General features: G+C 31.3%; 2 protein-coding genes across 5 annotated transcripts; one reads left to right on the top strand and one right to left on the bottom strand.

Annotated features, from left to right (window-relative positions):
• The first annotated feature begins 687 nt into the window (after nt 1–687).
• LOC117217553 (S-methyl-5'-thioadenosine phosphorylase) lies at nt 688–3,167 on the top strand. Of its 2 annotated transcripts, XM_033465238.2 has the most exons (6): nt 940–1,259; nt 1,783–1,943; nt 2,071–2,291; nt 2,373–2,575; nt 2,709–2,918; nt 2,984–3,167. In XM_033465238.2, exons 1-6 carry the CDS (start codon nt 1,239–1,241, stop codon nt 3,014–3,016), a joined length of 849 nt encoding a protein of 282 aa, XP_033321129.1. In that variant the 5' UTR covers nt 940–1,238; the 3' UTR covers nt 3,017–3,167. The 2 variants fall into 2 exon arrangements, with proteins under 2 accessions (XP_076380315.1, XP_033321129.1); XM_076524200.1 differs by lacking the exon at nt 2,984–3,167 and having other exon boundaries at nt 688–1,259; nt 2,645–2,861.
• Vha44 (V-type proton ATPase subunit Vha44) lies at nt 3,157–13,771 on the bottom strand. Of its 3 annotated transcripts, none has more exons than XM_033465235.2 (9): nt 13,588–13,771; nt 12,272–12,593; nt 9,664–10,248; nt 6,151–6,337; nt 5,919–6,017; nt 5,628–5,836; nt 5,344–5,488; nt 5,129–5,270; nt 3,157–5,021 (listed from the first exon to the last, which is right to left on the bottom strand). In XM_033465235.2, the coding sequence occupies exons 2-9, from the start codon at nt 12,555–12,557 to the stop codon at nt 4,926–4,928; spliced, it is 1,749 nt and encodes a 582-aa protein (XP_033321126.1). In that variant the 5' UTR covers nt 12,558–12,593; nt 13,588–13,771; the 3' UTR covers nt 3,157–4,925. The 3 variants fall into 3 exon arrangements, with proteins under 3 accessions (XP_033321126.1, XP_033321127.1, XP_033321128.1); XM_033465236.2 differs by lacking the exon at nt 13,588–13,771 and adding an exon at nt 12,887–13,096; XM_033465237.2 differs by lacking the exon at nt 9,664–10,248 and having other exon boundaries at nt 13,588–13,769.
• Nucleotides 13,772–15,218: the final 1,447 nt, after the last annotated feature.

Consider the following 15,218-nt stretch of genomic DNA (forward strand, 5'->3'; position numbering starts at 1 on the left):
TCACAGGCGTGCTGCTCGGCTTCGGGTATTCCATAAAACGTTACATGTATGAAATATAAGTATGAAATACATATTTAGAAAGTAAAAAAATAGTTCGTATAATTATATCTAAACAATTTTTTAAAAATCAAAACTAGTAACGAAAATTTATTGAAATTTATTGTTTAATAAATGCAAAAAATAATTAATTATCAGTACCTAAAAATTACTATTTTTTAATTATTTTTAGTGAAAATTTCATTGCAATATCTCTAATGGTTCAAAAGAGTTATAACAACTTGTCACTGAATTCTTCAAACCAGACCACTGTACCGCAAGCATGGTAAACTGTGACGGTCTAGGTTTGTTGTTCTGTCTCTCTCGATCATCTTCCGTTCTCTTTCAACATCAAAAAACACTTCGTTCACAGAAGCTTAAAATTTGCGAATACATCGGTCGATGCCGATCACTGTCAGAGTCATGTGAATAAACCATGTGATATGAAATTGGAAAAATAAAGTGTGACGTAGGAAAAAAGAACTTTGTCTACAATAGGATTCGAATTCCAGCGTAGTGTCTCCATATGTCTAAAATCAAATCGATCAATTTTAAATCGCCAGTCGGACACCTCGTCTTTACTGGTATAACCTGGATCAGTGTATAAGAAGTCTAGCGCGACGTTGGTTTTTGTACACAAAGTCGAGCTCAGCTGTTCGAGCTCGACGCCGGGTGAATGACCCGTACTGAACACAATAAACAGCTTTCTGTTACTACTTCGACGATTCATTGTTGATTCATGAAGTAGATATCATCAGCTAAAATGTAACTCACTGGTTTTCGAAAATTTTAATAATTGTAGAAATGATTGTCATTTCAAGACGTTCGCAAATACGCTGGATTATGCGGTCGAAAATCTTACGGGGCGAGAAGTATAAGTCGAATATCGCGCCAAGTGTTTCAGATGAATGCGCGAATGCAATGAGATTACAAGCATGGTAAAGTGAGACAAACTACATTGGTCGTCGTGAGGGTAGCACTGTTTGGCTTGCTATGGTGAAGCACTACTGTACTATGGTGAAGTAGAATTGCACTAAGGAAAGAAACTACTTCAGGTGACGTCAGGATTTTGAGTAACTTTTAGGACACTCTCTGTAACTAAACTTGAATTGCTTATTACTAATTAACATTTTGGAAGTTAGAAAATAATCTTAGAAGTTAGAACATAATAAGTACATATTTAACTTCCATTGAATCTTCAGATGGCTAAATACAAGGTCAAGGTACGTTTGTTTCTTGTGATATAATCTCATATATACACTGTACAAATAAATAAGATTTCAATATTTTACTTATGCACTGTACTTTTTACGCATGATACGCAATTTGATTATTCGAAAACTAACATCATGTTTCTATATGCTATAACCTCTATAGTCAAAATTCTATCATCTATTTTTAAATTAGCAATCGCGCTTAAATTTTGCACATATACTCTTCATGTATAACAGTGCAATGTGAAGCAGTAATATTTTGCTAAAGATATTTTTCTAACCCCTTAACTTATGATTTAGGTCGTAACATATGCTACAGTCAATAATCAAAGTCTGTCACGCGCTGTTGATAATCTGATTGGTAACACTCTGTTTACAATTGAGTAATAGAAAAAAAATGAATTAATCTCAAATAAAAGTGTATTTTTACAAATATGTATTCTTCTTTTATTATGTACAATAAATCAATCGAGATTATTGTACATCTAACAATTAGTTTGTTCGTATAAGTTTATATAATTGAGATTTATAGATTGGAATAATTGGCGGTTCTGGATTGGACGATCCCCAAAATGAAATTCTCAATTGTCGTACTGTAATTACTCGGGAAGCTGCCAAAAATGAATTTGGATTGCCTTCTAGCGATCTCTATCAGGGTAATGTTGAAGGCGTGGATGTAGTACTATTGTCAAGGTAATATTATATTTTCAATAGAGTAATGAAACGTATTTAAAAATATCACTAGTACAATTACAACTAGAATTGAAACAGTTTCCATTAAACTGACACTTTATCTGTAATGATTCTTTAATGATAACAGACATGGTCCAGGTCATAAAATAAGTCCTACTGCAGTAAATTATCGTGCAAATATAGAAGCTTTACGACTAGCTGGATGCACTCACATACTAGCATCTGCAGCTTGTGGTTCGTTACAAGAGTCCATCCATATAGGGAAATTAGTTATTCCAGATAGTTTTATAGATAGAACAATAAAAAGGCATGTAACTTTTTATGACAATACTTCGACTAAATATGCAGGTAATTTGTATACATTCCCACACATTTTTTACATACAAGTTATGTACATGTTAATATAAATTGTACAACATTCAATTGTAGGAGTATGCCACATTCCAATGGAACCAGCTTTTAATCCAGAGACATCAGAAATATTATATGAAGTTGGAAAAGAACTAGAATATGATATTAGGTTTGGTGGAACAGTAGCAGTCATAGAAGGACCTCGCTTTTCCTCAAAAGCTGAAAGTAATGCATTACGTCTCTGGGGTGGAGATTTAGTTGGCATGACAACATGTCCAGAGGTATATTTTTGATTATTAGTATTTAGAATGAATTTTAAGAGAAATAAGACTAAATTATATTTTTACCAGCTTTCAAAGCAACATAATTCATTATACAACAGTATATTTTTAAAAAACAAAATGATTAAATTAGGTATATCTGGCTAAAGAAGCAGGATTATTGTATGCAATTGTTGCAATGGCAACAGATTATGATTGTTGGAGAGACTGTGAAGACAATGTTCATGCAGCAGATGTAGTAGCAGTATTTAAACGAAATGTCAGTAAAATAAAAAATCTGCTGGTAGGAGCAATCAAAATTATTGGGGAAAAAAATTGGGACAAAGAAATTGACGATTTACAGGTAATATTTAACTAACATTGAAAAAATAGAGGAATGAGTATTAATATACACATTTGATATTTCAGGATCTGTGTAGAAATAGTAATGTTTCTTCTTAATTTTGTTTACAATTTGGACTACGACAAGTACATACTATGAACAATTTTAATAAAAAATGATAACTTGTAAATTAAATTTTTATACTTGTAATTTGAAGGTTCTGGGAACATATATATATAATATATAATAATAAATAATATGACACTGAAACTTGGCTTTATTATCTGATATTATTTATCTATACAATTAATAAAAGCAAATCGGTTGAATGACGATTTTCGTTCAATATATCTACAAGCGACAACAGTGTTTTCCTTTGATCGCAAATAAGAATTCATTTATTCATGGATTCGATACATTTATCATTCGGCTAGGTATTGTCATTGCTATAATTCAAATATAATATTGTAATTGATTTTTAAGGTATATAAAATAATACATTCCTCAGAATCATCAGTATGATACACATAACACTTCTCTTAAACATATAATATGTTCATCACATAACACATAGGAAAATCTATTTTTGTACAAATTTCAATTAGAGACGATAAAACTTTATTTCTACGTTAACAATTTATCGCCAACAATATGATATAGAATACAGTTGTATTTTGAAGCACCAATTGTAGTTAACCATTAAAAGGAGAGTTTTCAATGGAGAAAATTATTTTCCACAAGTTACAATTAATTTGCATAAAAGTGGGACAATAATTTATTCTACTCGGTACCCGTTCTATTTCTAAAACGTATGTACAGATTAAACCTGCGAGTATATTCAAACATACGCTTTAATGTATGCCCATCAATTAAAGTATCATTTAAAAAAAACGAGGGTAAATGATACTTAAAATAATTTTGCATGGTATATTTTCTATACACAAAGCATTTACAGTACAACTTGTTCAATCATTTAATAAATGATTTCTTCAATATTCACTTTACTTTTGTGCTACATTTACATTAATATTTAATAAATTTCAATTTAATTTCTTATAACATTGTTTATGTATCATTAAATTATAATAATAATACTTCCAAATTTAACTAAGACTTTGCAAATTTATTATTTCTAATAAATACTATTTATTTAATTAATATCCATGTATATTATTATACATTAAACATTAAAAATCAGTAAATTTGAACGTATTTACGAAAAAATTGTATGTTTAGTGGCCTCATAACATGTGTAATATAAAGACTTTGAGTAAAGGCGATTCAAGCATCACTTTGTTCAGTTGTATGTTTTATATATGCTTTTATAACAATATGCATTTTTTCTTTCATAACAATATTCACAATGTCCTTAACTTCGTAGATAATACATGACATAATACAGTTATACATTGCAGAATTTTTATTCTGACACATGATGATCATATTTTTTCTTGTAATACCATGTAAAATAGGTTGTGCTATATTTAATTGTGGAAAAATTCATAAATCAATTTATATATATATATATAGGTATTACAAGGAATTATGGTTTTTATTATTGTAAACAACAGGTCTTCAGGTTTTCTGAATGTTAAGTTCAAAGCAGGATTTGTACTAATGTTTGTTACTTAACCAAATACAATTTCTTTGCAAAGAAATAATGCTTATTATGTAAATAAAAATCTCTTTGCTGGAATTAATTCAAATGATTGCACAATCTATTATGCACAGTTTATATTGAACTAACATCATAGACCATACATCTCTCCAGGATTTTGATGCACTATAAAAATATTATTATTTTTTTGGATAAATATTTGGTCTACTCTTGGAAGTGAACTGAGTTTGAACTGTTGTATCATAATTAAAATTACAATAACGTTCGGAACGTTGAAACCATATTTCATATGAGTTAAAAAGAAACTTTTGTACGCACCTGTAGTTAAGTACCTGGAGTTATAGAAGTATGTTATGTAAATGAAAAAAAAAGTTTAAAATATAGAAGGAAAATAGGCTCATATTTGATGATTAAACCTTACTGTCGACCATATCTACATTGATTTTATAATACACATAGGGGTAGTAGTCATTTTGGCCAAAACCTAATCCAGCTATTTCCATGGTCTGTTTGAACATACGAACACAATAAAAATTAATTAGTTTAAAATGTATTTATAATAGAAGAAAATTGTTCGATATGATAATAATAATATTAGTAATACAAATACTACCTCTTGATTTCCTTGCGCAGCAGATGCTGTAGCAGAAGAATCTAAATGAGCATAGAGCTGATTAAGAACATCACGTAATCGCCTTGCACATTTTTTGTGTGGGTGCAACAAAATTGCTTGGAAATTCACAGGTAGCCCGTACCTGTTGAGTTATTGTTGTAGTCAGTATGTATAAGTTTGAGTTTCGCGTGATGAAGTATTAAAGAAAACAGTACCGCAGAACAGATTCCACAAATACACGCAATGCTTTCACATGAATCCATGCACAAAAGCATTCACTGAAATTGACTTTTAGCCAACGTACAAGAGGTCCAAATTGTTTCTTCTTATCAGTTACCAATTTTGTAATTTCATTTTTTCCTATAATATATCTTAATTAATTCAATGGCAGTAAATAATATAATATCTCACAAATTCTTCTGTTATAAAATAACAAAACTACATATAAATTATGACATATATATAAAAGTACAGGAATTTTTATTAAAACAGCAATTACCAGCAGCTAATTCTTCTTCATTGTAGGTAAAATCTCGAACAATGAATTTTTTCTCACGGGCGTGTAATTTAAATTCTTCAATGACTTTTTTGAATAAGCTGACAGTAAATAAACCATACTCAGAATCCTGAGTAATGAGTTGTGTACTACGTGGAACTATCATGTCTGTTAATTTTTCATATCCACTGTGCCATTCCTGGAAGTTTGCTCTAAAATATGTATGTGTGAAAGTGTATTAATTAATGTTAACAATAGATAAGCGTATATTACAAGAAAAATAGTTGCACATACCTTGGCACAATCACAAGTAATGTAGTTAAATATTCACTGTCCAAGATGAAGTGTTCTTTTTTAACTAAGTCAGCCAAATTTCTTGTTAACAAACTTCCTCTGTACAATAGTAATTATTTTCTATTACTACGCGAATAGTATAAAATTGGAAGTAACAATACAATTACTTAAAGTAATAATAAAATTAACTATAACATGATATTAAATTTTTAAATAAATGTCACATACTTACGTTTGTTTCTTTTCAAGATTTTGTAAACTGCCTTTCAAATTGTTATATGTTGTAGATTTAGTTTTGAGATCTGCATCGATTTGACCCACTTGTTTACTGATAATATCGGCGATATTTCTCAAAGATTGTTTAATAGGATATTTCGCCATATCCCACTGGAATCGAGTTATATATGATGGTAGATCACCTAGTAAATTTGAAATGTTATAGTAATCATCCTATAGAGCAACATGTTTCATTTTCTATAACATATTCAAACAGAGCTTGCAGAATTCTGAACATATGGAATCATAAGTAACATGCAATGTTTAAATCACATGTAATACTAAGTGCTTAAAATGTGCTCACAAATGCAATATCCAATATATTCTTAATGATTCAAAGAAATTTAGAAGCTGAGAATGACAAAGCTCTGTTGAATCACAAAATATACTGTACAAATGCATGAATGATATTCCATACAAAATAGCGAATATAAGTTTTTCTTTTTTCAAGTAAGAGAATAAATTGTTGATATTTACTTAAACATGCTTTTGTACTACAAAATTTATTGTGATTGAAAAATGTATTAATCACAAGTTTGTGTCTTATTTACTTGCATGTGTACAATATATTTATTGCATATGAATATGTAATCTAATTAAACTAATTTTAATTGGATTATAAATAAAACAATTCTCAGACTGACTCTGTGATAAGGAGAGTATTGATAACAATGAGATAACAGAGAAAGACTGTTTCTACTAAACTTATTTCTCTTGATTCTAGTACGCTCCTTACTAATAATTATTAGCATTACAAAAATAAGCGAGACATTAACCAAATACAGCATGCAAACATTAGTGTATAAAAGCATTTTATGTTGTCAATGCATTGTTTCTTATTATGAGAATCGTTTCATATTAACAGACATAACTTCCTAATCTTTTTTGTTATAAAAACCTATTCAAATAAGCTTCTGTAATCTATATTAGAATATTTATATATACTTATATTATTATATATATTATATTTATTAATATAATAATATATGATAATAACATATATTTACTAAGAATAATTTGTAACAGTTATAAGAATTACTCGTAAATCGCCTTTGAATGAATTAAATGTAAACTATATTTCAGCTAATCTCTTTACATATGGTATCAAATACAGCATTATTATTAATTTGAAAAAATAAATGTGTTTTACAAAATATTCATTCAAATAAAATTTATGATAACTCTGTAGCAGTATAAACATTGAAGTATTTTATAGTACTTCATATAGTTTTAATAATGTTTTTTTGTAAAACTGTTGCTTTACATCTTTGAATGAACAACCACACACACGGTCACTCACTCATGCATGCACCTTTACACATGTACACTTGGTTTATCAGAATTATGAATAAGTAAATGAATACCACAGAATATAATGTCTACAGATATTGTGTAATATGAATATTTAGAATATTAAAAATATCAGTTTTATCTCGTATTTATAGTACCGGTGACTTAAATGATATATTGTAACATGAGCAATAACATAAACACAGAGTATGCAGCTAAGCCAAGATATCTAAGCATTTCATGCTAACTGTTTATGAAGTACTTTATTAAAGTTGATCAGTAGGATGTATTCTGTGAAATGGGTAACTTGTAGTGTTGAAGGGTATTGAGCACCATACTGTCTGCAAAATCTATATCTGATCATGCGAAATAGTATTCTTATAAGTCCATGTACCGATCGATAAGTGTTTGAAAATTTTGTTCTGTTAAATTGTGTCTCATCTGTAAACTGTGCTAACGTCCATAATACATATGTTGTACATGTATTATAGTTTGTGCAGTATTGTCCTTCTACGAAAAATCATAAAATGTAATGGTTACAAAGCAATATGAAAGCTAGGTATGGGAAGAATGCTAAAAAAAATATACTAAAAAGAAATAAAATTAAAAAATAATGTTGCTATTCTCACATCTTACAACGATTCTTAAACCATACTTCCATATATCCACAAATATGTTTAATTTAATTATAATTACAACTCTTAACAATATTTAACGAAAATTATACGAGGAAGTGAAGGTATTGTTAAATAATTATATTTTAAAAACTGATTATTTTTAAGTACTTTCATTTTTTTGAAGAACTAGGTATCTTTTGAAAATAATATACTAAAGAATTAGATAGATAGGAAAATTGAAATAGAGTATGGTATAAGAAAATATAAGATAAAGAAATAAAAAGAAGCTTTTAAAATGTAGAAAGAAGAGGTTGAAAATTATTAAGGTAATACACAATGTGTTCATTCATTCGTCCACAGCACCTGGAACAATTGATTGAACAATATCCAAAAATGTTAATAGAATACTAATCTTTATCATTATCACAAGTGAGCTTTAAAAAAACAATAAAACTCGACCAATCCCCTAATGTAGTTTGTACAAAACTTATGAAATATTTATTCACGAGGACGCAGGAGTAAAAAGAACTAGCTAAGAACTTAAAAAATACTAGAGCATTTCCCGAAAAATCAAACTTTCAGAATGTACGCACATTTGCTGCAATTAAAATGTGCTAGAAAGACGGGCAGCTGTCTTTGTTATCTTCCAATATTTTAATTCCTGCGTGCACAAGAAATTAAATGTTGCTGTAACATCATTGAGGAAATTATTGCAATACAACATAAGATATTTGACATACTAGGATATTTTATTTTGAATCGCAAGCTCAAGAAACTAAGCCAAGTATCTTTCCTTTTGGTACTGTTTCACTTTGTGTACGCTGTAAGCATTGGAGAGAGATTGTCATGACTTTTATAGTGTCCCTTTTCTCTTTTCAACACATTATTAAAATATGTATATAAAAAGTATTTACAAATACGTAGTATGTATACTTAATCACTGATACGAAACGGTTGTGTTTTTTAAACAATGCGAATTTATAGTCACAAAAAGGTGTGGAGAAGTTACTTACAGTGACGAAACAAAAAATAATATGTATAATAAGCAATGCTTTCTTATTTGACATAGCACATTAACACTGAAGGAAGACCTCAAATATATTCTATTACATCGGAGGCAAGATTTGGCAGAAAAATATTTCAGCGTTACAAACATTGCATATGTAGTGCAGCTGTGCAAAATTGACATTGAAGGAAATGCGCACTAGGATCATAAAGATATTCTCATTGTACATACTATAGTAATTGAGTAGAATTGAACCACAAGTGTACAAGTTCGAAATCACAATTTTCTTTTTCTTGTTCTCGTCCCTAAGCTAAAGCTGCATGCGAAGATCATCGTTTACAAAACTCGAATACCATGAAATGACAACCTCTCTCTTTCTCTCTCTCTCTCTCTTTCTCTCCTATATCTACCTCCAAAGGAGATAAGACAAGACAAGAATTGGTCGCTAAACGGGCGAGTCACGAGGTGCACAGGAAAAATAGGTTTGAACAAGTCTCGCAGCTATGTTTGGGGAAAAAGGTACGACGGGTTGACCTGGCGGTGGTAGGACGGGTACCTGGATTGGGCAAATTGCCGCTATGGTCTTGGTCTTGGTCGTGGTCGCTGTTTTGGTCCGCATCGTCTTCGTCGTCGTCGTCATAGCCGAGCGATTTGCGATTGGAGGAACACCGATCTGCTTTCTCGGTAGTCCGATGACGCGTTGTCGACTTCCATCTGGTCTCTCCTTCACTGCTACAGTTTGATGAAAGGGAGAGACTAGGACTTGTGGGGGTAGGACTAGGGATTGGTGTGGAAGAGGTTGAAGCGGAGCACCAATGCGCATGGTAGCATGAATATACTGACAAAGGATCGTTTGATGATCGAACATCACAGATGCCTTGGGGACTATGTGATGACTTCTTGTCGAAATCGGAAGGATGATTATGATGTTTATGACTGTGATGATGATCATGATGATGATGGTGACGCTGGTGATGATGCTGACCTAAACAGGTGGCCGGTTCTGGTTCGCATTTCTCCGATTCCTTCCACTGCCTGTGGTGCTCCCTTGAAGTCTTGTGTGATGGGGTGACGGGGGTGTTTGGCGGGGTGTCCGGACCCCCTTCGGGGCTCGAGCTCTCCCCATCCATTGACGTTTGACCTATCCATTACAGCCCAGTCCCAATCTCCGCGCGATTTTTTCTTACGTCTCGTTCAACTATTATTGCGTCCTACGCAAATGCCTAACGACAATGCTGTCGAAACTCAATCAAAATAACTCAAAGAAAAAGAAAAGAGAACGTGGAGTATTTAGCGTATAGAAAGTTGTATGTACTAATTAAGATCCAATGTATTAGATAAATGTATTATAACAATGCTGCATCATATCTTTAATAATAAATCATTCTTGTAGTCCAATTCTAGTAAATACTGTTCATATTAATATTACTACTTCTTTTGGTATAAACAGAGAGCATATTAGAGTGCTTAATTTCATATTAAAGAAGAAGCTATGAGCTAAACTAAGATAACTGCATTTATGAAAAATATATATCTCTGAATTATGTAAGTATTAAAATATGCCAATTATATTTGTACTATGAAGTGAATTTTTCGTTAAATACTCCGATATAACTAAAGTAAGAGGAAAATAAAATAGAATAATGAGAAAATAATATGAGACAATACAAAATTGAAGGGAACAAAAAAAGAAAGATTTGGAAACTGTATGAACAAATGATATGCAATGATTGAAACTTAAATTGCAAACGATCGATAATGCTAAAGGGGGAAAATAGTACACAATCGAACTAAGGAAAAAAGAAAAGAATCCTTGTAATAACTAATTGGAGCTTGGTGACCACAGTAACCCAAGCGACTCCTTGCGTCCTTTATACGTTTCTCATATAACAAGTGTGGTCTATGTCTCCAGATTTCCATGTAATAAGACTACTGAAATTTCTCTTCTATCTTAGCACACAATACTGCATATTTGTATCTTGAAATCTTTTTGTAGCATTATACAACATCTTTGATGGTGCACATGTATGAGCATTTGTTAATAAAATAATAAGTAAGGTAGGGAAACAGGGTTAATGTGGTCCAAATTAAATGAAGCAAGCCAAGCAACACCACAAATATGAAAACTTATCTGTAGTAATAAATGATATGACTTCTAAACCAATTAGAATAATAAGCATTCTACAGATATATAAATTATATGGCAGAATATGATGTGTACCAACGTTTCATTAAATTTTTAAAAGTCTTTTAAACAACAGAGAGAATTATCAAGACTTTTGACATAATTAATCAACTCCATTTCATATTCATTGTAAGTTTGTCTAAATTTTTTACATCATTATAATTAGTTATTTGAATCATGATTATGCATCTTGTTTTTTAAGAACTGTGTATTAAAATATAAATGTTTATAATATAAATTTGATTGTATTTTCAGTATATACAGTGGTAAAAGAATTACATTGAATTAATTCTAGTATTATATGTTGTGTATAATACATTTTGGAAATAATGGTACACATCATATTTGTGGATGTTAGTTACTTTGTGCTATAGCCACAAGTATTTTGCCTGCATATTACTGTTAATTAAAATAAGACAGAGTATATATCTGATCAAACGTAATTGCAAGAAATACAATTGTTCATATATCACATTTAGCATACACAGACAAAATTTTGTTTACATCTAATTGATCTATTAATGTAGGGTATTCAGGAGAATAAGGATCAAAGACTCTAAAGTCGTGCTATCATTATTTTCAATGAATAAATGAAAAATCTTAATAAATCAACTGATACATGTTTAAGAGATCATTATTAAAGAAAAATTCTGAATAGTGTGTATGTTTTGTGTCGTGTATAGTATTCACTGATGTTTTTCTGCCAACCGATATTATGTTCTGTTATAACATCTCACACAAAAAATCGATCGATACCTGTCTGCAAGGGTCCAAAAATGCAATATTCTTAATCAATGATTTATAAAATTTATACTTAGCATTTGCATTTAATAAAATATCATATATCAGAACAAAAATTATTAAATGATTTTGGACCCCTGAATATTTAAAAAATCTATTCTCTTTTACCAGAAAATAGATATAAATATAAATTAAAGAGCAAGTTCTAAATTTACAAGCACAACATTATTATACTCACTATTATTGGCCATTAGATTCTCTTGCAGCTTGTCTCTTTGATCTTCTAAGACTTCTCCCAAATATGTTGCAACCTTGCGTGTAACTTGTTCAACATAAATGTCGAGCTTTCCCAAATCATCTGACAAACCCACCAGTTGATCCAATGTTCCAACTTTTAAGTCTGGGATATGGAATTTATAGTTAACTGATAGAGAATGTTGTTTGGATGTTAGGTTGTTCATGATTTCCCATGTCTCCTGACATGTTTCATCACCTGGTGCTGATATCAACCAATATTCTGTCATTTTAGATGATATTTCTAGGTGTATAACTTGTTATACCTGAAATGATATATACTGTTTGATAATAAATATGTGATATCACAAGTAATAATGATACAACAAAATTTTTATTAACAAACAATTTTGTCATCTGTTAAATATTTAATAGTTTCATCTTTATACTATTACTAATTTTATTACTGATTATTTGATGATTTAAACTATAACCAAAACTTGACATACTTCGATTAAAATTTGTATTACCATAACGATATATCTTATGTAAATTAATGATTTTTAAACAAGAAAAATTCTTTTTAAACAAATATAATTAAAGTTTCGTAAACAACCACCTGCTTTGGCTTGTCGATCCATGTTATTATATCGATCTGACATATAACTATGTATATGAATCTAAGAGCATTATACATTAACTAGTTATTGTCATCTATGTATCAAGAAATCAATAGTATAATATTCGGGGTCCTAGGGGTTCTCTCGAAAGTCTACGAATTCGTGAAATGTTAAATAAAAGAAGGGGGTGTGGCACAGTGTATTTCTTCGACAATGATATTATGTAATTAGGCGCGCTTTCCACGTGACATATAGTTAGTGCAAGAATGGCGCGCTGAACTTGCATAGTGATCGATATAGGGAAGTGACAAGTGTGCACAAAATTGCATACGAAAACGAATGCCCTTGAATTGTCGTTAGCCATACTAGGAGATTACTAGGATATCGGTCTTATTATCGAAACGATCTAATGGCGCCCGTTAATAAACCTCTTGTAAAATCGATAACGCGGTCCTCCTCCTTTGAAATACGTCACACGATCACTTCTGAATTATATGGATGTTCAGTATCACAAGAACGACGTGACGAATTGTCACGTTTAGCATTTACGAAATACATGTATGAAAAATCTGACAGAAACTTTCGACATCTTCTAATAGCAAGACACAAATTAATGATTCTTTATCATTTGAAAGAAAAAAAAATTTCGTTTTGGTATTCGTTTTATTTATCATGGAAAAAATAAATCGTTTCCACTTACCAGATATCTCGTATTACACCTTTAATTGGAGAACGCGACAGATGCTTGAATTTCCCAAGAAATTCAAAACATTCGCTGTTCTAAATCACTCGTCGCCGAAACCATCAGAAACCATTGTGACCTCACGTGATGACAATTGTGTGCTGCTGCCTTACGACCCGCCCGGCAACTAAAACATAAACTGAAACGGAGCATCATTAGCCACCATCAGCTGACTCGAGATCTTGTACTTGCAACGATTATACATTATTGCCACTACACGCAACTTTGACATCAAACTTTCAATCCCAATGTCCAATTCAAATTCATTAATTAATCATTTTAATGATTAATCATTTCGTGTTTACCAGAAAAACTAGTAATCGTAGGAGACTATACATATTTCTTCCATCTGTCAAAATATTTTTATATCGATATTTCATATAAAATGCGCTCACATTAGAAAAATATCTGATTATAAAAGAATGGTTGGTAACACTGATCTTAATTTTATCAAACACTACATTTTAAGGGTTCTCAACCATATTTCTAGACAAAACGTATTACTTTTAACACCGAATATTCTTATAAAGATGGAACTTATATTTCTGATGTTATTGTCTATAAATTGAGTAACCTTGATTAACCTTCTTTACTAAATGTGAAAAAAATTGAAAACGTTGGAAAGCGCGGTAACATTTAAAACATGTAGTGAAAATAATTGTGAAACCGATATTTGAAAATATGGTAGAAAATGATTTTTTATAAATGTATGTAAAATGTAAATATTTGCTTGAAAGATTGACAGTGATTTTGAATTTTTTTAAATTTTAGGTAGTTCTGAAACCAATGTTTATGGCATATGATGGCATACAAACTTATGTACGCAAGAGCACTAGAAATTAACTCTCTCTCCCTCAAAAAAAGAAATGCTGTAATTCCACCTTTATAGGTGAAATTCAATTTTCGTTCAATGTTCACAGGAATATTGGCTACAAGGAGTGGGGTGGTGACGTATGCGGAGGAAGCCTCGTACAGCGGCGTGGCGCGTCTATCAGATGAACATTATAATTCTCAACTACGATCTGATAACCTGATAGAGGCTCTACGTCGCGTCGCGATCGTAGCTCTGAATTATAATATTCATGCGGTAGACGTGCCATGCCGATGTATGGAACTCCCGCGGTTGTGTCGCCTGCACTCATTCATTGTGTAGGCAGTTTTCGTACAAACACTGATTGCACTGCGTATGCACATACATATGTCAATACAGGGTGTCCCAAAATTATGTTACTTCCGGGAAATGAGGGATTCCTGTGATTATTTGAAGTAACTATCACCTTAGCGCAAATGCAATCCGCAGCATTGCTTACGAGTTATTAACGAAAAATACTGACCAATAAAAGATGAGCTCGGCTGGTGCAAGCGAAGCCCAGATCCGCTCGTTGGCTCGGCCGTCTTGCACCAGCCGAGCTCGTCTCTTATTGGTCAGTGTTTTTCGTGTAACTAATAAAGAAGCCGCGGATTGCATTTGCGCTAAGGAAAAAGTTACTTCGGATGATCTCAGAGACTCATAATTTCTCGGTATAGTATTGTATCTTCATCGCGCAGGCAATTTCTACCTTCTCTTTCCGAGCGCTTCTATTATCCCC

This window comes from Megalopta genalis, chromosome 8 (assembly GCF_051020955.1).
Source record: "Megalopta genalis isolate 19385.01 chromosome 8, iyMegGena1_principal, whole genome shotgun sequence".
NCBI lineage: Eukaryota > Metazoa > Arthropoda > Insecta > Hymenoptera > Halictidae > Megalopta > Megalopta genalis.